The sequence below is a fragment of the Manduca sexta genome, chromosome 20 (genome assembly GCF_014839805.1).
Source record: "Manduca sexta isolate Smith_Timp_Sample1 chromosome 20, JHU_Msex_v1.0, whole genome shotgun sequence".
Classification (NCBI taxonomy): Eukaryota; Metazoa; Arthropoda; class Insecta; order Lepidoptera; family Sphingidae; genus Manduca; species Manduca sexta.
In genome coordinates this window covers 3,240,085-3,266,435 of record NC_051134.1, presented here as the reverse complement: position 1 = coordinate 3,266,435, position 26,351 = coordinate 3,240,085, and the positions used below count along the sequence as shown (strand labels likewise).

The 26,351-nt window shown below is 32.5% G+C and overlaps 1 protein-coding gene across 7 annotated transcripts in view; it reads right to left on the bottom strand.

Annotated features, from left to right (window-relative positions):
* The window catches only part of LOC115445493, a 286,442-nt gene that overhangs the window by 8,088 nt on the left and 252,003 nt on the right, over positions 1-26,351 (bottom strand). For 6 of the 7 annotated variants that reach the window (XM_037440699.1, XM_037440700.1, XM_037440702.1 and 3 more), the window contains one exon: positions 8,974-9,067. In XM_037440699.1, coding sequence (XP_037296596.1) covers positions 8,974-9,067 — 94 coding nt within the window. Of the gene's footprint in view, positions 1-347; positions 668-8,973; positions 9,068-26,351 lie in introns of those variants that run through there. The other variant, XM_030171820.2, reaches the window with a different exon arrangement.

The window sequence follows — 26,351 nt, the reverse complement described above, 5'->3', positions numbered from 1 at the left end:
TAAAACTGACAATCTATTTCGGTTTTGTTTTATGAATCGATATATGAAAATATAGATGGACAAACGAGACTGGAATATGGCCAATTGCGAAGAATTCGCCTTGACCACACGAATGACAACCTTGGGCCGTGTTGGAATGATAGCAAACGAGTTTATCGATTGTGAATTTAAGACATAAGAAGCATTAAAACGACCGTTGAAGCGGTTCACAGAGTACGCATCGCGTAACTATCGCTTGTAACGGCTGTAATTGGGGGCAGTTATGTAGGATTACTGGTTGTTAGTAACATGAGATAAGTGTATGTAATCAGTTATCGTCGTACCAGATGCATAACGATGTGATTTACCCGCGCTCGAAGGGATTGTTCCTATCCCTCCCGCATAGGCAGACGATGGTCTTGTTGACTGACAGCACGATCAGTGAGTTGTGCTCGAGGACCACGCCAACCTCGCAGTTTTCCTCTTTACACTTCATCGCCTCCACGGCGATAGGAGCGAAGAGCATCGAAACGCGGACACTTCACAGGTTGTTTGATTGAGCCGAGCAACAGCAACGTGAGCCGGACGCGCGTTTTGGCGCAGACTGCCAGACTACCACGTTTTCCGACGGTGACTATTTGACTGCCTGAGCGGCGGCACCGGCCACCACGCCTCGCGCAGCGGTGGGTGGCGACTGAACTCACCCGTTACCTTATTGCTATGTTATGGGGACCCGACCCCGCAATGCGAAAGTCCTCAGTAATTAACTGACACGCGGCAATTTGCATTCACTTCCATATTCACCTCTATCGATTAGTATGACAAGGCAGACTAGAGCTAACCTCTGGAATAACGCGAGTTGATATGTTTGATCTTTCTGTGTAAGGGTCATAGTTCAAGAAGGCGTCCCAAAGCCGGCACGATGCCGTCTCGATGTTATAAACCTCGAGCTGTTTTGCTTTCCGGCGCTATGAATACATAATGATCATATTAGATTTTCGAAACGCCATAAATCCTTTTGATACATGGTTACACTAAATCCATTGGTCACATCACAACAGCTGACAACCGTAACTAATTAGCACATTGTTTCTCCAGGTCTTTCAAATTCAAATGTAACTACGAGCCGGGCTTGTTATGCGGTCGACGTGGTTGAACTGAATACACTTGGACGTCAACGGATATCGGTGCCAGTCCGCATTAATACATAACAAATAGCGCTGTCTGTTGGAGACAATCGACCGATCATTGTATGTGTAACAATGCCGAATATTTACGAATTCGTGTTTTATGTTCATACCCACGTTCAGATGAGAAGAACGCTTGTACATGAATGCAAGAAAGTTAAAACTACAATTATAATGAAAAGTAGGTGACCTCTCATTGTCTCGCATCCTTTGTTTTGAATTTCACTTTCGGCGCTTGTTTAATTTCGTTTTTATTTTACTAAGGATTAAATATTTGGAGATTTACTTATAACAAAATTGTTAGATGCCTTTAAAACCAAAACATAAATAAAGTTAGAATGTTCAAGAAGTTTCAGCAAAAGTCATGGCAACTATTCATAACAGTTAACTATTTTGATCAGGCGTTGACGTCAAACCACCGCTTTAGTATTATGTAATGATTATAGATAATGTAATTGTTACCCTAATGGTACTGCGATTAGATAACTCGGATCATACAAGCCTTCATGCAGCTTCTAATGTGCGTAGGACACTCATAATTGACCTTTTTACTATTTGGGGAAAGAGGTCAACAATAAATTTAGGAAGAATCAATTGTCAGCAACAATATTTGAAAGAAACATATTTTTCACACATAAATTAAATATATGATATTTGAAAACACACTAAACGAAATAAAAGTCACGTTCCGAAATAAAGGTAATGGCATTAAATATAAATATTCATTTATTTATTGTAATACGGGCACGTTCAAAAACATATTCTTTATTTCCACAGATATTTGCGTTTGCATCATTAAAGCAAATATAAAATATCGTTCGATATCAAGATTTTATTAATAGACAATGTTATTTTTGGCGCTATATTCGTAGACGTCGACAATATGCTTTATACCTATTCCCATTGGCATTCGTGTTGCAAATGTTTGAAGTAACAATATTTGGACACCGTATTTTTAAGTTTATAAGGGTTAACAACAATTATAACTGGTTCTTTTATCACCTGCGATACTGACAGTTGGTTAATCTCTTCATTTATAACTTTTTCTGAGTAAAGATGTCGCCTGACCTTAAGAATCCAATTGAAACTGGTCTTCGTACATTGGCGGTCCAGGCACACCAAAATAAGTATTTTCAACTACCTTTATAAATATATGTTGAATTACTCTCTTTAACCGTGTATCATTGATATTAGCAAATTATTTTACGAGAACGAAGGGCTATGTACTGTGTTTCAAATGTAAATTAGCTCTGCTCATACAATTTATGGACGTGGGAAATCCGTGCCTTGCCATGTTCACCATGGTCCGCTGATGGCGACAATTGATGACCTCGATGGGACTTTAGAACCGTACTATTGTATCGGTGAAGCAAACGTTTACGTAATCATTTAGTATCTATTCCCTTAGCGCAGTACCTACTTATTTAAAGTTAGATTCATGCAAATATTATCTAGATGGTAATGTATCAAAAGTCACGGCAATCTTTAAATATAGATTTCAAGTGGAGGAACAATGCGGTATTTCAATTATTGAATCTTCGAGATGGTTCGGAGCAATAACGTTAATGAAAATATAATTAATGATAAAACCAAATAAAAAAACGTTGAAACATGTTTCGGTCGCACAGTGCGGTTTAGAATATTGGATGGAATGCAAAATAAAGTTGATAGATATAAAAGCAGTCAGGCGAGTTCTCAAAGCTGAAAGTGAAACATAATTGGTATAAAACAGACTTTGACCGTGATTTTGTTATTAAAACGGTCTAGAAAAACCAATAGGTCGTGTTACCAACGTACGTTACACCAAATGAGACATGCGGTTACTTTTAAAACAGAAAGAAGAATAAAATACGTTGATTTGTGACTTTTTAAACAGCTAACAGTTAGCTAAAATAAACACAGTTTATTGTAAAACTGTAATGTCCAGGCAGACGGTGAAATTTGGCAAATATCCAAGAGACGATAACGTAGGGACCTTGGCTATTCACAACGTTATGAGTTTAATTGCAAATTTTCTACCAACATCTATTGTTAATGCGTATCATTATGAATATTTGCATAATACTGTGGCTAATAGATCGCCTTGGAATATTTATATCACAATGTTATCTGGTGTCGATATTTTTTATGCAGATATTTCAGCGTTATTACTACAACCTTTGTTGTTTCATTTCTCACTGCCTTGCTCTTGAACTTTATTTTATTTATTTACCTTCGTATTGATCCTTAAAACGTAGCATAAATTAGCCCTCTTATAATTGTATTACTTATTGATCGTCCAATCGTTTTTAATGGTATTTTTATATTCAATAGTACGAGATATCTGTGAGTCAGTTAGCAACAGAAAAATCGCGAGGAGTGACGTAGTGGACACTAATCTCGAACGGCCACACACAAAGCTTAGGGGCATAGAGGTTAAAATACCTTGTGTATCATCAAACACGTTTAGCGAACGATTCCGGTGATTTTTAAATAATTTATACCACTCATTTGGCTAAATTTTCAATCGATAATCAACTCTATTTTAAAAAGTCACTCATGTATTACTTGGCTTTATACCACTTGAGTATTTTAATCGTGTCTTTCCCTTGATATTGAGCATATTTAAAAAATCTGTCATGTATTACTTGATTTGTACCGCTTGAGTATTTTATTCGTGTCTTTTCCATTAATATTGAACAAAAATTAACGCAGGAAGGTGGAATTTTTAATTTCCTTTTTTGCCAACCAACCGCAAATTAGCTATGGTTTTTATTAGATAGTTAACCTAGACCAATCTAGTAATTACCGTCCATGACAAAACTAAACTGTTAATTAAAAACATCCTACAAACAATTTACACGACTAATTGTGACTTTAACAGCTTAATAACAGTTCGCAGATGTATACCATCGCGAAAACAGCAATTACAGATGTGTGTTACAACTAAAATTGGTTGGTTTTGACCGGTTATCGTGGAGCTACGGTACTTATACGACTTCAGTGGCTTCTGTTTGGCTTTGTGGCAAGTCATATGCTACAATTAATGTCAGCATACTAGTTTGTATAGCTATATCGTAAAGTAATTAAGGAATATGGCAGATATAAAATAATTTTTTCAGACAGAATTAATTACAATAATTGGTTTATGAAAGTGAATTAAAATATTTTTTTAATTAATTATGATTTATTAATTTTAAAATTTAACCTTTAAAAAAAGAATTACCAAACTGCAATGTTGTTTTAAATACTGTTATTATTAATTTCTATTTATTTTGTGAACATATTTTTGGGGATTCAATATCACAAATTCTAATTTAGAGGCCATTTCAAATTTATTACGCAATCGCTAATTACTTCTTCGAATGATCAATACAAATAATCTGTTTTATGATTTAAAAAAACGTTAAAACTTAACTTTTCGTGTCATGCGTATTCGGTTACTTATTTATGTTATAGCAGAATTTTTAGTTAAACAATACTTATCACATGAATTACTTTTAATAAAATAAATTATTAAGAAACTAATAAATACAGCATAAATCACTCACAATGTCCTTAATAGTTTCTTGAACGATCGTTTGACAAGACTTATAATAAACATTTCACTATTTTTCTGACACATAATAATTATCGTGTCAATGTGTCAAAATATGCTTATTTATCGTCGTCAAACTTTAAGATTTCCGTAAATAATTTTCTGTTTTTTCTTCGCAGCTCCAATTAGCAATATCTTTGCAACTAGTACAAAAACCGCAATTAGTCGTAGATAAGATGCCTAAACGAGTTATAACTACCCACGTTTATTTTTAAATTAACGTTTTGCTGCGTATTTAAAACGTGTCATTGTTGCCAGTTATTGCATTTTTTTTTTCATTTAAAAATATTTGAAATATTACGTTGTTAAGTAATGCTATTGTCAATTTCATTGTTACAAATGACTTTAAAAACTACAAAATTACATTACCATGACGATACCAAAGTATTCTGATGTAAATGTCAATAAGAATGTATATTCGAGCAATTTTGAATTAGCGCCTTTGTGTAAGAATTTGCTTTTCGTATTGTACCCGGATTTCAATACAAACATAGTAACGTATTATTAGTACAAGTTTGATTACTACAACGTAAGGCCATTTTATCAGCATGCGTAACCGACTGCCACGAACCGGCTTTATAATTACATTAGGTATTTCTAAAATCGAGTCACCTTGGAGACAACATTAGGGATTTATAATGATATTACGTATTGTCTACACCCGACTAGTTCCACCAATGTTGTTGCATTTCTCGACAGTCGCCAGAATTATGCCGGCCTCTGTAGCTAGAATCACGTCGTGACTATATCGAGAAGAGATGTAATTGACTTATTGCGATTATAATTAATTTCACGATACTAAAGTATGTGAGATCAGTTTTGGATTTATCCCAGGGTTTTTACGCTTTACTTATTGTGATAATGGGTGTTAACAGTGACTTTAGTGTAGACCTATATTCACTGTATTAATTGTAAGTATAATATACATTGATTCCCCCAACAAAATTTATCACAATAAGCCACTGTGATAATGTTTGATTTGAGGATATAAAAATATTGTACGATGTATAGACAGTATTTTCATGTGCCCATATCCAAATAATCGTCATTTCGAACCAGTTATGGTATTTTATTTTAAATATGCAAGAAATGGCCAGAAGTGACGGTAAAATATTTTTAAAAATGGCATTGATATATAAAAGTAACAAACATGTTTGCTTGTTTGTTACCACGAGGTCTACTGCTGTCATTACTAAGCAAACGAACAAGGATACAAGGGCCAACAAGATCGAATGCAAAATAACTATTACAAATAGGAAGAACGTACTGAACTTTAAATACCTTTAATTTCAATAACTGAATCGCCGTGTTTCTGCTTGAAACACATCTCATTCATAATAATAACTCAAAACTTATTATATAGAGTGGCAAGTTTTCTGACGATATTGCTCAGTCCATTATCTTTTACTAAACCATGAGTCGACTGTTTAGAAGAAAAACAAACAGTAGCCAAAATAAATTCCAATTTACGTAATTAATTGAGCTAAAAATATTCTAAATTACTTTGTCCAGTCGACATTAGTAACCTAGGGGTTAAATAAAGCATTAAACTTTGTTTCGCCGAAGCCTTGAAGTCCCTCGAACAGAAGATCTGCCATTCCTTTACCTTGAGCGAGTGACTAGTCTCACATTGTGGGAGTAACTACTTTGGTGTGTAATTTAGTTTGTGCGCATTACGTCAATCCAGATGTTATAATCATAGCGCATTTAGAATAATGAAATGAAGCTAAAATAGAAGCTGATTGTGAAATTGGCATAATAATGTCAGTTTATATAAGAATTTATTCGAATAAAGTTCTTATTTGTATGATCAAAATTGTACAAAAAATTAAATTGGTTATAGAATGTATCGGGTGTCACGCTATTTTTATTCAAGCCATTCAAGAATAACGCCTTTCAAATATTATTAGGACAAAAATATAATTATAATATAGTTTTTCTGACCTATTTCCTCATTGATATTACTATATTTATGTAACAGAAATGAACCATTCATTTATATATAGATAGCTTTTTTATATATTGAAAATATACTTTATAAGAGAACTTTAGATAATACCAAAGACTGTAACAATACTCAATTTACTAAAGCAAGGTCTACCAATCAAAGGAACAACGTTTATGATTATGAATCCAATGTTTAGTCTGAAAATATTAAATGTTATGAAAAAATGACATTAGCGAATGGAACGTAACGTAGGAATAAAAAGTTGGAATGATAGTGCTGTCAAAATGCCAAATGTTTACCCACTGAACCATTAAACGTTAAGATAAATTATTCAGCGCCATATAAAACGTAGCCCATAAAATTCAATCATTAATCTGGAAGTACTACTTCAAGATTTTTTGATCTTTGCAAAGATGGATTAGAAAGTGGATAGAAAGAGGTCGTATTAATTCTTACAGTGTCTAGACTGTTTGCAATTCAAATGTATACATTGTGTGCAACTGTATATCTTTAAAATTAATACTTAGTATTTATATTCTCGTAAACACCTAATTGACAAGTGCTGTGAAGGCTTTCTAGTTAATCTTGGCTTTCCTTATTGTTTAGCTGAAGCGTTAATATAAGATTCTAATGATGATGTTTAAATACAGGAACTTAAAAATTGAAGGTAATATGACAGAGCTAAGAGAGATTAACTTCAACAAATAAAGAGACTTAATCAACAGTTCCAAAACAATTGAAATCTACCTGCATGATAATATTGTTAACGTTACCATCAGTTAATGCTGTGCTTTCAAAACAAATGCCTTGTTTAAACGCTTCCTTGAAACGTGAAGCTACGTCATACATCCTGTCTGTACGTCGTTCTTGTCTAACCTGATTATGTATTGAGACGTATAATGACGTCAAATCAGCAATAAATTCCATCGTGGCTTGATCTTCAAAAGAATCAATATTGTTATAGAATGATGGGTAAATCGTAAATTTATCATGTACATAATTTGGCACTGACATTGATTTCATTTTTGATATACTGCGATTCTGATAACGTAAGTAAAATGCATTGTGTCATCTTTTTTTAACTTTGAAATTACAGACAATGAAATATGATGCAGAATATCAAAGTAGAATTAGGTAAATAAAGATATAAAATTTCTATATTTTTACTTAAATGAAAACTGATATTGTAATAAAAGATTTGGAATTAGTGTCGTAATTTTTCATGTGTACTTGATGAATTATAATTGAATAATATCTGCATTCAATTGTTTTAGTCTTATATAACAGAGGACTGAGAATTTTTACACAAAGACAGGAAAATTACTTACTCAAATTCACACGATGTGAAAATAAAACTTAAATATATTTTTATTACAGAATGAATCAGGGCTTTTAATATGCAAAATAAATACTTCATTGAAGTGTTCTGAAGGTGTTGTCTATTTCACAATCTTTTATTTAAGATATATTGCATCTTAGAAGACTAATATCAAAGGATCTTCAACCGTATGTTTACGTTGAGATATTTAATTTTACGATTCAAGAGTAATCGTAAAAGTATTTGTGTCTAGAAGTATTTTATTACCCACTTTGAATATTATATTTATTACTATAAATATTTGTAAAGTAACTTGTGGAGTCGTTACCTTGAGTAATTTGACTATCACTCTAACAAATCTTTTCAAAAACGAGATCAATACTGATATTATAAAGCTGATTTTTTTTTATTTGTGTGAACGCGAAGATTTATGAACAAAGGCAACTCATCTATATGGATAAGTTCAGCGTGTATATTTAATACACACACACAATATCACGCATTTATCCCCGTAGGGGTATGCAGAGACGTAACCAGGCCACCCACTTTTCGCAAAGTGTGCTCCGTCCTATGATGTGATGGGGGGCGAGCCTATCGCCATAACGGGCATAATTTCCAGACTCCGGTCTGATACTGAGCAGAAAATCCCAAATATCACTTTGCCTGATCCGGGATTCGAACCCAGGACCTCATGAGCGCTGACGTACCTATACCGTGTATATTTAAAGGTACTATTAAAGACGTTATTAAATTTGGCCAGTTTAAACTCGCTTAACCAACCCTGAAGTCTTAAAGTTAAAGCCTAAAAGACCATTTGTCCTCAGAAAAATAAAACATTCCGTGATTAAAAATAATTAGTTGTTTTAAATCTACTTCAGTATCCAGTTGAAAAGTTCTTGTTTACAGATTTCATCGTAAACATTCTTAATACACCTTCAAAAATATAAACCTCGTTTCTACTTACTTTATGGTTAAGGCCAGCAGCACTATAATGAGCCCTACAAGGGCCATGGCAATCACGACGCCGCATATCATGTAATTCGCATCATTTGGGGCATCTGAAACAAACATAACTTCGTGTTAGTACAATAAATGTAGGTACCTTAATCTATATATATAAAAATTAATCCCTATTTCCCTTGGTCACGCCATGACGCGTGAACGGCTGGACCGATTTCACATTTTTTTTTTGTTGTGTTTTTTATTGTCAGGAGAAGGTACTTATGAAAGAAAAAATTCAAAAAATTGCGCGGAAAATTAGAAAATTTAAGATAACTTAACGAGAACATTAATTTTATATAACTGTCAATGTCTGAAATAACTGTCACCAATTGACAGAATGCGCGCTGCTTTATAGTTAAGACGGGACAATGTCTATCGGGTCAGCTTGTAATTAAATAAAGTAGGTTTATTTTTGGGTTTGTTACTTCTATAGAAAAATAGATAAATGGGTCACTCGATATTATATAGGTCGCTTGTAAATACAATTCCTGCGAAACAACAGTTAGTTACTAACGTTTGAGGAAAGACTAGAAAGTATATGAGTGATAACTGATTAAAGTGGAGTTTAAAAGTTTCTGACTGTCTTCAAGATATATCAACAATTACATAATAGGTTTGAAATAAAACTACGATGATATCACCAGCCTAAACAGTTTAATTGGCGATTCATTAAGTATTATTTTATGATTACTTTAAAGACGTTATCGAGTTTAATAATTTTGGTGGATAAGACGAATGTAAAATCAATTTCGATATCCAATAGGAAGTCGGTGTTGAGATTCAATAAAAAAAGTTGAGTGACGTGTGACAACTGAACAATCGTATTGACGCGTGTGTTGATGATTTAAAAGAACTTAAGGATTTAAGAATGAATAGTTAAATTTTACGTCCGTTATATTGCGTTGACGTAGTCAAATATTATGTAAGAACTATGAATTATTTTCACAGAAATTATTTATTTTTGTACAGTATGTCATAAAACAGAATAATTCTTATGTAAATTTACATGTCTTATCGAGAATCTATTTTGTATAAAATAGGTTAAATTTACATAATATTATGTAATAATTCCAAAAGCAAGTCCTTGACCATTTTAATCCAATCAAATATTTATTTAGTTCAGTGTAAAACTTAAAGAAATCAAAGATTTACGTCTAAGATTATACCTGCCAGATTAATTGTAAGCGGATGTTCTTCACCACTTTAAGTAGTTTCTAAAACATCGCTATCATCATATTTAAACGACGGTATTATTATATCAAATGATATAATAATGACTGTAAATAATATTTTGTAACGTGAGACGACATTCGTTCCTTGTGTACGTACACTTTGATTACTAGCTAACCTACTCAATACTCCCTTCATTTCCTTTCTATGTGATTTAATTTGTACGTAAGAACTATAAAAAACAGGAAATGAATGCTTTCATGGTAAACATCACACAGAACTATTACGCATAACCATTTAAGTTATTATGACGTTTCATTTCAATAAATGAACTGCAATAAAACATTGCACGATGCATAGATGTCAATAAATACGTAGACAATTCAAGAATAGACTTAAAACAACGATTGTGACGTATCATAAACTATTATATTTGCTATCGTCATCAATCCATACAATCAGTAACATCTAGAATGACCATCAATGATTCCAATTCCGCATTTAACGTTTTCCAACTTTTAACCAGTTGTCATTCGTACTTGAGGTAGGATGTAAGTAACATTCACTTTACGGTTCCTAATCAAAAACTCGTTAGCAGCATCCGTCGATACAAGGACAACCTCGACTAATTTAACTACTAAGAGACACAGCGATTCTTAGGATTCCCTAAAAAAACTGAGGTTTCAATGAAGTATGCGTGATAATAAATGATATATATATTATATATGCTTACTGCAGCTAGGCAAGGTTCAAAACGGCCAGCGGTGGTCAGTATTACACTAATCCTCTTGTATTACTGAGTAGGTTTAGACCTTAATCCAATATCTGTTGCATTAAACTGTTAACAACTTTCATTGATTCTTTTGGATCACAGACGTCAATAGTGTAGTTAATACGTTTAAAATTATCGGTAGGTTTCATTTAAAAATCGGCGAGTACATGAATACCAATATGGTAAAATCAAATAATTTTATTAACATATCGAGGTATTGATGTCATTGTAAAGATAGTATTAAGCCGAGGTCCAAACAGAAATTGTGAAGTCAAGGGCGACGCGTTATTTTGTAAATATGTCGTTTGGTGCTAATGCAAGTTACAAAATAAAGCAGCTATGTATTTATTTAAAAAGAAAATGCAAATTTTTCTTGGAATGTTAAGCTATTTGCTTGTTTATTCGTACGTGTGAATATGTTTTGTATGTAAACAAGATGTTTATAACGTCATAGTTACATGTTTTACTAATAGTTTATCAGTATTTTTTGCTATCTTTTCTGCAAAAAACAAAACAGTCGAGATTGCAACTATTTATTTTACAACATTTATATTTCTCTTAACCCAATTACCATAGCTAATTAACTTATCCATTAACTCTATTCCATATATAGGCAGTGACGTTGCTTTGCTCTAAGGCGCCATAAATTATACAAATTCCACATTATAAATTCAATATTCGTGTTCTGAAAAACCCGAACGTTCGTGTTATACGCAAACGGTAGATACCAAGCAGAGATAACGTTATGTCACTTACATACTGAACCGGTATAATTCCGGTCAGTATTCATACTGAGGCGTCGGTTATAGCATCCGCGAAGTTACCAGGACGGTTAGAAATAACTGTTAAATACATTTAATTGCTACAATATTTTGTACACCATGGTTATTTCAACTAATCAATTATTTGGAAAACGTCATTTAGATCTATGTAAAAAAATTGCAGTTAAGGCATAGTTAACAATTAGTTCTAAGATATGCTTTGAAATCGGTAGGTTTGAAACGACGAAGCAACGTGATCTCTCAGTAGTACATACCGTCATGCATTCGAGAGGTCAAGATAAAGTAGATTTACGATCTTCCTTGTCCAAACAGCGAAAAAACTAAAGGTAAAGGTATGATCTTTCGTCCTACCTCGTATAATAGGTTTACATTATTGGTCAAAATATTATTCAAAGTCACCTGTGGAAATGTTTTTATTACATTTTAGGTACCTACAACTAATAGAAAGCATGATCCTACTAACGTTGCAGTTAAAACTGCAAACTGAATGATTTTGGAAAACTAAGGAATACGATTGAGCAGGTAATTTGGTCAATACAAAAACAGAAATATCTCTACCTATCCTTTAAAAGATAAAGCGTGATGCTATAAATAAGATATTGATGAATTATAATAGAACTAAAATGCAGCCAATCAAGACGCTTCTCCTGTGCACAAAGACCTAACAAACGCTAAAAAAGTAATAACTCGCGCCAGTTAACGGAGTACGCGTACCACTTCGCGGCAATTGAACGGGCCATCCTCAATTTGCTGGCGGTACAAATCGATAACCAGGAAAACACGGAGTCAACGAGCTTCAACCGCTTTTTGGGGTACAAACAAGGTTTATCGCACAACAACCGACACGATAAACTTTCAGGAGTACTAATAAATTGATGATTAACAACAAACATGAACTAGTTTAATAGCGTGTGAAGGAAAGTGTAGCGATCAGAAATGTATTCGGATTGCGCTAAATTCACATCTAGCTGATGCGAATAATGTAATGATTATGTCATTTATCGACTTTACTTGTTTAATTATCCGTGCTCTACTTTCGTTTGATGCATCCAATTCCCCATTTGGCGTCATGATTTTCAATGGTTATTCTTTCAAAGTCGGTTCATGGACCCGCCCAAATGATACCTGATGTCAATGTGTTGTGTAACAAAGCTCTAATTGATTACTCAATTTCTAAAAAATAAAATACGTAATAATATATTCCGAATCTCATTAACAGCTTCTATTTTAATTTACTCAAACTATCATACTCAAAAATCATTTTCCAGACATTTCGCGATATCTTTTGTAAAGAATGAACACACATGACATTGTGATATACAAAAAATACATACGGGGAGAGAATAAATGACGAGATCAACAATAGTTGTGTCGAGGCCGTGAGAAGCAGGAATCTATAACAATGCCAATCAACGGACAAACTGGCATTTCTGGCATATCTGAGAACACGGTCCAAGCTGTTTATGTTAAACTAGATAAAATGCTGGATGCCAATATGGAAAACTTCTGTTGCCATAAACGAATTGTTTGATGCGCTAGACTGGTAATATAGACTAAGAAAAGAAGATACTATGGTTTAAAGTTACCAGGCGTTAAGTGTACGGGTTTTTTATAGTAGCCGTTGTTTTTATGTCTTCAAGCTGCGATGTTAACTATTACTGCTGTTATCTGGGGGCGTTGGTACTTCATATAACGGTGTTTTTGTGTAAGGAATATTTATTTTTACTCTAAATGTGCCTGGATGGTAAAGGATGTTAGATTTATCAAAATTTCCATGTTCAAAATTCTCTTAGTTACATTATAGAAAGCAGGCATTAGGTAATAATATGTACTCGAGATATTAGAAAATTAAAACCCTTATAAATGCAAAGGCTACATAATTTTATACTAAAATTTGACTGTTAAATTCAACGTCAATGAAACCTAAAGAATTTCCATAAAACATATCGCGAACAGGGAAAATACCAACGTTACAAAAAAAAAATGAAAATGCGGATTTGCTTAGGAATGTTAACATTTTGGCATATTTTACATATTATTTATATACAATAAAATCGACCATTAAGGATAAAGGTAAATGTGGTGTAACATAAAGATTTTGGGAATTCCTTTGAATAAAGTATCCTTATCAGCTTATACATGCCATTAACCACAAACTTATAAATACCTAATTGTAACAATTTATTCGAATTAATGAACAAACGGACACAAACAAGGTCATTATTAATATTAAATTCTGACCATAACAATAATTGACTGGTATACTCTTGAGAAACTAATATCCAACTATTTACAAGATCAGCGACAGAAATAAACACAGCATAGATTTACTTGGCGGGAGATTTGAATTAACATTACCGGTTCGAATGTAGTTCGCAGTTGGAAAGCGAAGTTAAGTTGTGTTCTGCGAAACGGAAACGGCTGCACACGTTTTGCAAGAGTTACTTCACGCGTTTCATCTGTCAGAATAATCTCAATGTTTCGGCTCAGCGGATATGATAATTCGAAAGTAATTTGAAACTTCGCCTGATATGAGACCTAGTTCTAAAACATGAGCGTTTTTACTTCAGAAAATTTATTGCTATGCTTTCTTGTTTAAAGGAAATATAAAGTAAAAAACTAAACTGATCAATAGGTTTGTACATAAAATTCTTATTTTGATTTGTATTTAATATTATAAACGTTTCAGTTATCTACTTATTCCATTTCGGAGAAACATTAAGCGGATGTTATGAAAAAAATACTATGTTATTTCCCACATTGGTTACGTATCTCTTTAAAATCAAAATAAAACAAATTTTCTGCATGAGTTTCCTCAAATTTAAATGCGAGGTAATTAGTATAAAACAAAAAAATGTTTTTAAATATTTTACGTCAGTTTATACAAAAAACAAATGGATAATTATCATAACAAAAAGAATATCAATTATTTTACTAACACGGACTTCAAAAGGATGTTTTGTTAATGCCTCACGTGTTTTGACATGAATAATAGAGACAAGCCAAGTCACTGTCTGCAAATTATATTTCCCAAAAAAAAATCGTCATATCAAATGGATTGAATTATGTGTAATAAAATGCTATGAACATTGAAGTATATTCTATAGACACGAACGTCTATATAAACTATTTGTTCAAAATCTTAACTAAAATGTCAACCAAAACGTCATTGTTATAACCTATTTATTCACTTGAACATCAAATAATTTAACTTATTTGACTAATATTTTTTCTTCAAGTCCAGATTTACACTTAGACTCGAGTTCTTATATCATGAGCGCCACTCCGTACACAGCCACAAGCTGGCAATATTAAGCTATTACGTGTAAAAAATTGTATTATTTTTCAACTTCAATTATAACTAAAGTTTAGTGTACTAAAAATTATGACGAATAAAACTTATTTTATTTTCGCATTTGACGATAAAAATCATAATCGACCTCTCACTACAATAACCTTTTGTTCGCCATTTTGTAGACAATTCTTCAATTTTCCACCGTCTGTCATTGGTATAAATAAAAGTCAAAGCTGTTTTGTTTCAAAGTCGCATGTATTAATAACAATATTCACGTATTGTGATGCGTCTTAATAGTCTCATGTCTGGACTAATTTGTTTTTATTTAACGTTTTAATTTAGGCTTTATATGCTTGTAATAGTGCATACAGTACTTATACAAGATTTATAGCCGGTATACATTATGCAACTGGACAATAAAGTCATGTGACACCAAATATGAAAATATATTGTATTGCTCCTGACATGTGGTGGAAATTTCCAAACATATTATAAAGACCGATCCCGCCTTATTGTACTCATTGTTCTACGAACAAAAATTAGAACATTGAATCATTTATGACTAAATGCGTACTCACGACTAAACACAACAATTAAATGAAATTATTGTAAAACTCCTAAAATATTTGAATTAATATTTGGATTAATTAATGACTCATTTGATCCAAGTCTGACGTATAGGCCGAATCAGCCGAACTGAAGTCGTTAACCTGTAGTGTGCGCAGGAAAAATGACACCGAAATAGTGGATCATCAAGGCCTAGCTTGCTGATACCTGGTTAAGTAGTGGCGAGTGCATCGTACCCAACATGACGGGTGAATGCACTCCACTGCGCGGGCCTTCGAAGAAATCATCCCGGGATTCGCTCTCAGGTCATTATAATCAGAAACTGTACCTATAATGATTGTTAATATAAAATTGCAGATACAAAAGCTTTTTTTCTTTTCTATCTGCTATCACGTGCTCAAACAGAAATCACATCATTCAGAAATCTAACAATGGAAATGTTAAAAGATTTTTTTCGTTCCAAACATGAATTTTGTTTTCAAAAATATAATGACTATCGCTATTTTTTTAAATGAAACAATTGGTCTTAATATTGCTAAAAGGATATTTAGTCACATGATGAGCCTTTAGCAAAATATAAGCTAATTACGATGTATATTGTCTTTTACGTATTGTTAAAGACACGTTTTTTTTTCTTAACACGCTGTCGATCTTAATTATATTTAATTTACATATCTTCCTCTACATAGTTGATTCGTAAAAGCCGTGCATAATAACGCCTAAATCCAAAGTTCATCTGCAAATCTATAACTTATATCCATTAACCTTGTTTCTAAACGACATCCTGTGCTAACCTGATTCCGGCAGGTCTGCTGCTTTCTCCAAGTATCACATAATCTTCTTACGTAAAACCCGTTATTTACAGAATAAAAACCTTTCTAGATATTGTCGGTGATTTCTTTACCCAATGCGTAACAAAATTGTTTATTTTATTTTTTTGTAACGTCATTACATTGACTGGTTCTTTAAATGTAATTCGACGCAACAGCTGTTTGGAATTTAACTTTTTTGTATTCCATTGCAATTCTACTTTTTATGCAGCATCCAATTAAATTTTTAGTAACGTTGGTTCAAATATTTGACCTGAGTTTTTCTAAACATGTACAAATACGAATTTGACAAATTGACAAGAATTCTTGAACAATTTGCAACAAGTAACACGAAGTAAGCGTTGGGTCCCGTTTGTTTAACCATCGAGAACCGTTAAGATGGAACTTGTACTAAACAAGTCAAACCGTCTTGACTGCATGATGACTACACTATTGTCAATTTACCTTTACCTACCAAAAACCTCAAGATTCCATTAAGTCTGACATTTAATTTTCAACGAATTTTCCTTTCGCAGAAGGAAGATTCCATACTAACGCTTCATTGGCAAATAACTCTTATAAATTTCAATCAACTTTATATGATGTAAAATCATCGTTTTACATTACACGTGTAACCTTGTGCCTTAAATGGAATCGGTGCACATGGCGAGTTTACAAAATCAGCGTTTTTGTACTTTGCGCTTACTTAAATTACTTTTACATTGCACCTACCGCTCGTATGACGTGATCGCTTCTACCTGTTACCGACCGCTCTATGTTGTGATTTTTATGTTGATTCAGATCTATTTAGTCGGCGATTTCCAAATTTATATAATGTGGGCCACACAGGCTTTTGTTTGTTTTGTCTGTATGCGTATATTCACTGAGAGTAGGGTAAAATTATTAAGCAATAAGGTTTGGTTTGATTTGTAAATGTCGGGTAATAAAACATGTGCTTTTGATTTGAAAACTGATGTAAGTTATCTGTATTACGACTGATATCACAACTTATTTGCCTCCTATAATGTTATAGGTCGCTAATAATCTGGACAAAATTCCAAATATCACGTCTCTCCGTTTAGAAAAGCAAGCGTTCATACATATAAATATCAATGTACGCAAAAATAACAGTTTCTCACAAAAATAATAACACACAAAATAGTTTCATATGTCTATTTCGTGTAACCAACTGCCATGGGAATACAAAAACCTCAACGATAATCTTCATTGTGTTTCGGGTTTTCCATTGTATGTTGATGAAACGATTTAATACTTAGGGCATGCACTTAAGTTACACGTAAACTAACTATGCAGTCACGCACTATGGCACAGGAAGGCAGAGGAAACCCACGCGTCATCGGAATACAATTTGTAATGTTTACCTTATTGTTATTTGGGTAGTTAAATGGTCGTGGGGAATTGTGTTGCATAATGTTATGGGAAAGTAAGTGTTATTATGATAAAATCTGACGTGAGATTTTTAAAAGTAATTTTTTTTTTATTCTAAATGATATTGTGAGTATAAAAGCTTATATTTTTGAAGGTTGTGTGAATAGGATAATCAGAATATCAGGTTTACAGACATAAGTATATATATAACCACACCAAATAATACCAGATAGTAATAAAGCAGAGGAAAAGTATCTTATTGCGTAAGAAGAAAGTCTACACTCATTAACAACTCAAAGAGAAAATAGCTATTAATGTTCTCGAAGTAGAAAATTCTATAAAGATCGTGCGTTTAACATTCCTAGAACGTGATATTGCGTTTATTGCATTGTTAATATTACATGTTCCTACGCGTGTTGAAACATATAAGCATGTTACTAAACAATAGCGATTGTTAGAAAAATCTACAGCACGTGAGTCGTGACATTAGATTGTGGTTTAGGAACCAAACAATAGGATGTTGTTATTATTATAAAATTCAAATGGAATGTTCATAAATTCTAATATTATGGTACTATTATTTTTCTGGGTGATTCGAATTGGAACATTGATTTAAATCGTTTGTTGTCTTATTTATTTGTTATTGCATTATAAATAGTGTTTACAATACCAAAGTTTTCTTTGATATAAGATTTAATATCAGTCAAATTGTTTCATTTGTTAAAATAATTACAACGCGGTTTGATAATAATATTTTCTTTTTGATGTGACCAACCATGACATTATTCGTCCCATAAACGGTTTTAAATTTTAATTAAAAATCGAGAATAAGAGGTTTTAACTTTAGCATAAATCAAGAAAATTATATACATCCACATTATCTTTGTGTAACTAAGAAATAAAACAAACCCGTGATCTTCAGTTGATTTTTTCATAAAACATTTAAAATCACGTCCGTCTTGTTATCTTTGCGTCAATGTTCAAACGCATACAATCGCTCATGTTAAGAATGTGACATTTTTAACACGTTATAAACAGGTTATCAACTGCGTCATGGTAACGCAATAAACATTAATTTTACATTTGAATTATGCTTAACTTGATCTATCAAAGGACAAGAGTTAGCATTCGTAGGTACACGAGTAATAATTATTTGAGTTGATAGGATTATATCAAGATATATTAAGACTTTATGGCTTGAAGGGTGAATCGTATTAAAGCAAAACAGTTTTTATTATTGTTCAACATATTATCATTGATAATAATAAAGGTTATAAGGCTGATAGACTTAAGGGATTTTTTTCCAAAAATTGAAACTATTAAATATATACCCACTGATTCCGAATATGTGTATAAACTTAATATCGCAAATATGTAACTGAAACAATTAACTTTATCTATTCGCTGATAGAATATATTTTATATCCGCCTGGATAGCGACCACCGTACGCAAGGTGTAAAAACCCGCCATAGTAGCCCGCGTAAGTGGTTTGCGTTCTGGGACCAGGTTGTGTATATCCAGTTCTAACAGGCCGGCATAATTATCTCGACTGCCGAAGGGTAATCATTTCTCGTCAGTCGACATTCTATTGGACTCCCACTCCACTAAACATCAAGTGCAGTAGATTCACTTTGTCGTGCCCACACAAAAAAGAACCTTTTATTATTATCAAACATGATCATATGTTTGATAGTAATAAAAGCTGTTTTGCTTTATTATGATTCAGCCAGCGTAATCATTGATCAGTCCAAATAAATGACACATGTCACAATACTATGTCTATGAAGATAAATGATCCAACACTTAGATGCACGTCAATCTTTATTGTTCCTTGCATGCAATTGAAAACCATAGCATCAGTCCGGACTGATTCGGTAACTGCTTGAACAAGACCGACTTTCACTAGTAATATCCGAAGATATTATAATGTTTTAAAGTACGGAAACGTGGTCCAAATGCAGTGAAAGTTTAGTATCCCGTTTTAATGTTAGTGTTTATTATCGTTTTGTTTAAATTCCATTAATGTAGGGAAAAGAAATCGGCCTGTTGGTAAAGTAAATCTTAATAGCAATCGACTATAAAATTATATAGGTACTTAACCTAGAATATTTAAAAGCGTTTGTGTGACTTATTTTTTTAAATCGGTTTACTCCTAATTAAATTTTCCATAAAATATATAAAACACATTGTATACCTAATGTAAGCTGAGTCAACTACCTTCATAAAATTATAGCTATATGAAACCACAAAGCTTAAAAAATGTGTCATGTAATACAATGTGACTAAATGTATTGTATACATGTCATACAAAACATTTAGTCAGTTTTGCTCTCGGCTTCACCCGCGTGTAGGAGTTTTCCGGGATAATTTTTTTTCGACTTGAAATGTATCGTTATACCATGGTCATAAGCAAATTACACAAAATCGTTATAAGTTGTACCCTCTGTGTTATTTGATGTATAACCAATATTACTGTAAAGTTTCATCCAAATCCGTTGAGTAGTTTTTTCGTGAAAGAAGACCAAACATACATACATCTATCCTCACAAACTTACGCATTTATAACATTAGTAGGATTTGATACAATATTCAACGCAAATTGATTGCATTGTTCTGAATACTTTGAAAGTGTGTTTATTGGAATATTTATGAATTACATGGTACAAACACGCATAATGTTATCTTTCAGTGTGTTTCATTATAATATTTATACGTAAATAACAATAATATTCACATCAATAAACAATTCCAAATGTATCAGAAGTTCCCTCATAATCAGAAATGTTTATTTAAATTTGCTTCCTATTTGCATTGCGAATTGTGTTTATATATTGAAAATGCAATGATACTTTAATATATTGCTCTAAGATATAGATCGTAGCCATCAGCAGGAGTAAGATGGTATTTACAAGAATTTTGGTAAAAAGTTGATGACCTTTTAACTCATAAACACCTATTCTAAATAAATTGTTTGCATTTAATCCAACAATAAAACGTTGCAAGCCGACACTGCGTTGATTTACTCAATACTTCCCTTCCATTCGGTAGACAATCTAGAGAATACAGAATCGCTTCTACTTACAGATATTATTTTCATTTTTAATAGTATATTGTGTTTATTCTTGCCTCTCTATATAATGCGCGATGCATACACGTTGGTAAGTATGCTACAAATACCATAAAAAAAGAGTATAAAGTAAATATTCGAATATAGAAACATGTGTAACGGCTGGATGATTCGGTTAAGCTCTTCTATTTGGGTGGCTAAAGCAGGAACGAAAATAAAAGCAACGGATGCAGGATAACCGGCTGGGAATGTGGACTCTTGTGGCCAAGTAGACTTTAGTCATATCCGTTTTTCATCTTATTTTATTAATACTTGTGTATTAAGTATAATGTATTGATATAGTTTTAAGTATTGGGCACATAATAATAATATTGTATATTGTATGGGAAGAACTGTTATCTTAATATACAAGTTTTTCTTAGTTTACGAAACAGGGCTGCACAGACTTTTGAGTCTAATAAATTATAATAATTATACACCTACATACATTTTATAAAACGAAGTCTCTCTTCCTGTCTGTCTGTATCGATTTTCTCAAAATCTACTGAATGGATTTTATGAAAATTGGTACGGAGATATTTTAAGACCCTGGGTAAGCTATAGGCTACTTTCTATTCCGGGAAAGTCCTTCACGCGGGCGAAGCCGCGAGCAAAAATTAGTATACGATAAAATACTTGATGGTTATTCGGAGTAAATACTGTATTTGCAAAACAAAATCTTTTATAGCATTTTTAAGGTATAAAAGGTCCCAAATATTTATAAGGTATATAAAATGATAATGTTCGTAATTAATGGATTAATTAATATTTTATATTTTTAAGTTGGTTTTTAATATGGAGATGTAATAAACAATTACTTATTGTTATTTTTCTGCCAAGTCTAATTGAATACAATAATGTGTTTTCAAATATTACATGATTAAAATAATAGCGAATAAAATATTTGTTTATGGCACACTAAACGTTTTCAACAGCTATTACCTCGAAGTCGAACTATCAAGGCAAAGTTAATTTCAACTAATTTACTAGTTGTGGACAATACGTCCGTTCTTATTTATCTACAAGGATATTGACCCAAGAGTCGTTGGACACTAAATCACCTATAGTCGTTTGAATCACTTCCTTTGAAATTTGCTTGCTATCATTGGTGAAGGGTGACAGTTTCCAAAACGGAATCCGACACAAAATAAAGATAGCACTGGGCCCTTATTCTGTATGATAGTGTAAACGCGTAACGCGGCCGTGTCATATTATCTTCGAGAAATGTGCTTGGAATAGTATTCTGTAAGCCAAATTTCTATAGTCCTAAACATGATGCGTTGTGTTACGTGCTTGTTACGCACTGTTAAAATAACGTGCGGGATAGAGAATAAGGCCCCAGGGGCCCCACAACGCATCATGTTTAGGACTATAGAAATTTGGCTTACAGAATACCATTTCACGCACATTTCTCGAAGATAACATGACACGGCCGCGTTACGTGTTTACACTACCATACAGAATAAGGGCCCTGATATGAATATATGCGGTTTGCAAATTATCCCAATGATAATTAGATTTTAGATAATTTACGAAAGGGAAGCGGACAGAAATCTGGTCATATGGACCCTTAGCCACTGCTTGCTATGGTATATAATACAAAATTTTCGCAGAATTTTACTTGTTACCGAACAGTATATTAGTACTCAGTAGTATTAAGTAAACATTTATTGTGTTTTTCCATTACATTTTATATTTTAATTAACGACACGCACAAACTTAGGTATAAATATGTTATCCTTATTTTTGTGTAGGTATTGGAGATGCGTAAAGGTTTATATGTTGATTGCGGCAAAAAAAAATTGTTTGTGTGAAGTAAAGTAAATTCATGTTATTGGATTTTCGTGAAAAAATACATGTAGGTAAGAACAGAAAAGTGTAGAGGCGACCAAATTTTGAATTTATTCTGCTATTTATGTAGATGACTGTACGTAAATCTTGGCATTAATGATCCAATTTATTTCACTGTTTTATGTGATAGAAGTATCCGTTCTAATTAGAGTTACAAGAACTGTAATTAAACCGCCCTAATTCCTACGACATGAAGGAACGGAAACGTCAGAAATAGGATATCCCTCGAAATTAAATTATATGGGATTAGTGGTCAGTAGGGAAGTATTAGATACGTTATACTAAGTCTATTGGATTATATCGTATACGTATTAAAAAACCCGCAATAATGTGCTCTAAGATATTCCATTCCTGGTTCATTCATCTAATTGTGTACGATTTACGGTTTTAAAATATCCATAGTTATAAGTAATTTTAATTGTTATTTAGAAATAATAATAGTTATTCTTATACATTTTTTTGACGTATCATAAGTGCAACTTTGTTCGCCTACGTGATAAATAACGTATTTTATTTTATAAGACATTCCAAGATAATTTCGACCAGCAACGTCTCTCATTGTTTGTTTGTATATAGGTAGGCCTTTCTTTGTCATTTCTTTTTCGTGGGCACGCTAATTCTCGTAAGTTATAAGATCATAATTGTTGTACGCCCTTCCATTCCTTTTTTTGATATTTTCGAAAATTCTTTTGGGAGCAATGTGTTCCCCGTATGCTCTCACAAATAACCCTGCATATAAGTATATTTACGAATATACGTATTAAACCTAATATCTAACAAAGTTTTGTTATTCACAATACGACAATAAAACTTAAGCGTACAAAACTCAATTGCAACTCCAAAAGAACTACTACTGCGAACCTCGTGATGCGGATCACTCGCCCGTTTAGTAGTTTAGTGTGATCGATCACATGGACAGTAACTCGGGTTAAGTGACTAATTGTCCCGTTTCAGAACAGTCATATTGACTCAGCCGAGCTGATGCTAAATAGATCAACGTGCGGATCCAATACATTCACTTCCTTCATCTAATGAATAACTTGCTTGTGTATGTCTTTCAATAGAGTAAAATGTGCTAATAGATACAATAATGGTAGTAAATTACTGAGCATATTTGAATGAGTATTTTTCCTCTGCCATAAGCGTCCTTGTAGAATAGGTGTTGATTTTTAAAACATAATTCCTTGTGTGTGAGAAAATAGTACCAATTGATTAATAAATATTAAAATAAAACTATTTTACGGATTTTATATTATAATTTCCTCCCGACGTTTCGAAGACTTTTTAGCCTTCGTGATCACGGGGCCAACAAATTAGTCCGCTCCGTGACCACGAAATCCGTAAAATATTTTATTTTAATGTCTAACATTCGCATATAAGAAATAATTAAATAATGCCTATATAAGTTATTTTAATTTGGCCATATTAAACAGTTTTATTGTGCCTTAAATATCTACAGGGCATGAAATCTGCGGGAGAATGTACTTAGGCACTTACGTATTAAAAAAATGTTAGAAACGGCCAATTCTAACAGTTTATTGCTCTATTTGTGTTTAATTTATTATAGTAGAAATAATGACCGAATATTGGGCACTGAAAGGTTTTTAATATTGACATCGCGTGACTACATCAATAAAGCTTGAGGCCTCATCATTTAGCCGATGTCTAGTAATGGATATCATTTGCCTAAAGGTCAAGTTCAATCACATGAATACGGAAATATTTATAATGTATATTCGGGTACAAGAGTTAGAAATAATCTCTAACTCCTAAAGTTGATAATATTACTCACAAAGTTGCCCCTTTATCACAGTTAAGCAGATTTTGACCTAGTACACACTGCATTTTTGGACACAATGACTATCACTTCTACTGAATAGAACAATTGACCTTTTTATTCATGAGCCAAACCAAAGTGTAAAGGCCAGGCTTAAAGGCCACAGAGTCCAGTATTTTTAGTATTTCTGTTTAGTTTATGAACATTGTTTATGTTAAAACTATCAGAAATCTGAGAGATTTAGTGGTAACGTGCTGTGGCTGTAGGCCGTGAGGTTTTGGGCACAACTTCCTGGTCGAGTATCTAAAATTTATGTATTTTTATGCTAAAATAAAATATTAATATTTCATTTCGGGATCAGAATTTCTGCCTAATATTGAGGCTGGATTTATTTGTAATAACGTACACCACCAAACATATTACATCATTCAATACAATAAAATAATAAAGTATAGCATCTGATGTGTCCTACTAATACAAAAATGGACACAGCATTTACCAATAACAACTTATTTAATTAAAATCTAAAACATAATGATGAGAAGGTAGAATATAAAATGATAGTATTGACTTCTAGCACATCATAAGGCACCTGAAGTAGATAAGCTTGGCCATGTGTGAGAGGAATAGATTTGCCTATTAAGTCACATATAAAGATGTGTACGTGCGTGTGTAAAACTATCAAAAACATACAAAGTGGAAGCATCTAATGTGTCTAAGAGAAACTGTTACGTAATATCCGAGAATTTAGAAAATTATAAATGCAACCAGTTCAAGGCGCCTTTAATAAACTATAATGAGATAAATCATGCAAGGTTCGCGAAATCGTATTTATGGCGTATTGAATAAGGTCGAAAATCACATGTGCCGCTATCGATACATAGTAACTGTGCCGGTAACTGTAAGTAAGAGTGGAATAATGAAAGTGCAAAGTGACAAATGAAGCGAAAGTGAAATTGCTAATGTAGGTTATGTTTAGACTGAGAATAAATCAGTTTCAAGATGTCTAGGTGAAAATATTAACAACACCGAACATTCAAAACTTTATATCTTCAATCCAGCATTGGATTGTTTCTTACACAGTTTTTTATGGTGACGTTTTTAAAATTCGTGTTTTCCTGATTCGTGTCAATATTATGATGGTTCAAACAAGTTATTTAACTACGTCAGCACGTTTTTATGATGCCGAAATTATTGTTGAAAAATCAACAAGCCTAATCAATTTGAATATCATTGCATCAATAAAGACTGCTGTTTGGTATATTTAAATTGCGTTTTTTATTCAACCTTTTAGGCTGAACAATTCTAAACAGCTATACCTTGAAATGTGAAAGGACCTTAGAACAGGAGTAAATTATGTTTGCATATCGTCGCTTACTTGTCAATTATAAAATTATTAACTTTCAAGCACTTAAAATACTGTTATATTAAATTAATAAAAAAGAAAAATAAAGATTTATAAAAAAATATTTTTATTCATCATTGTCGGTTATTGTAATTTGTGGAATTTGTAATTTTATTAGTGTGTTATAAAGTCGGACATATTAAATTTTTAATGTAAGCAACCACAGTATTGTATAAACTCCGTTGTACAATTTAGTTTAAACCTAAATACTATTATTAAGAGCTAGTGGTCATTAAAATTTTAGATTACCGTCTAAAATAAAAAGTCGTTAACCTTATACATCAAAACAATTTAAAATCAGTACAAAAAATTATATGAGTTACATTTTAATTTCAAACTTAAATCTATATAAATTTATAGATCATTTTCAACAATGTAAAGGCCACAGTAAATTTACATACAACTTTAGTTAATAC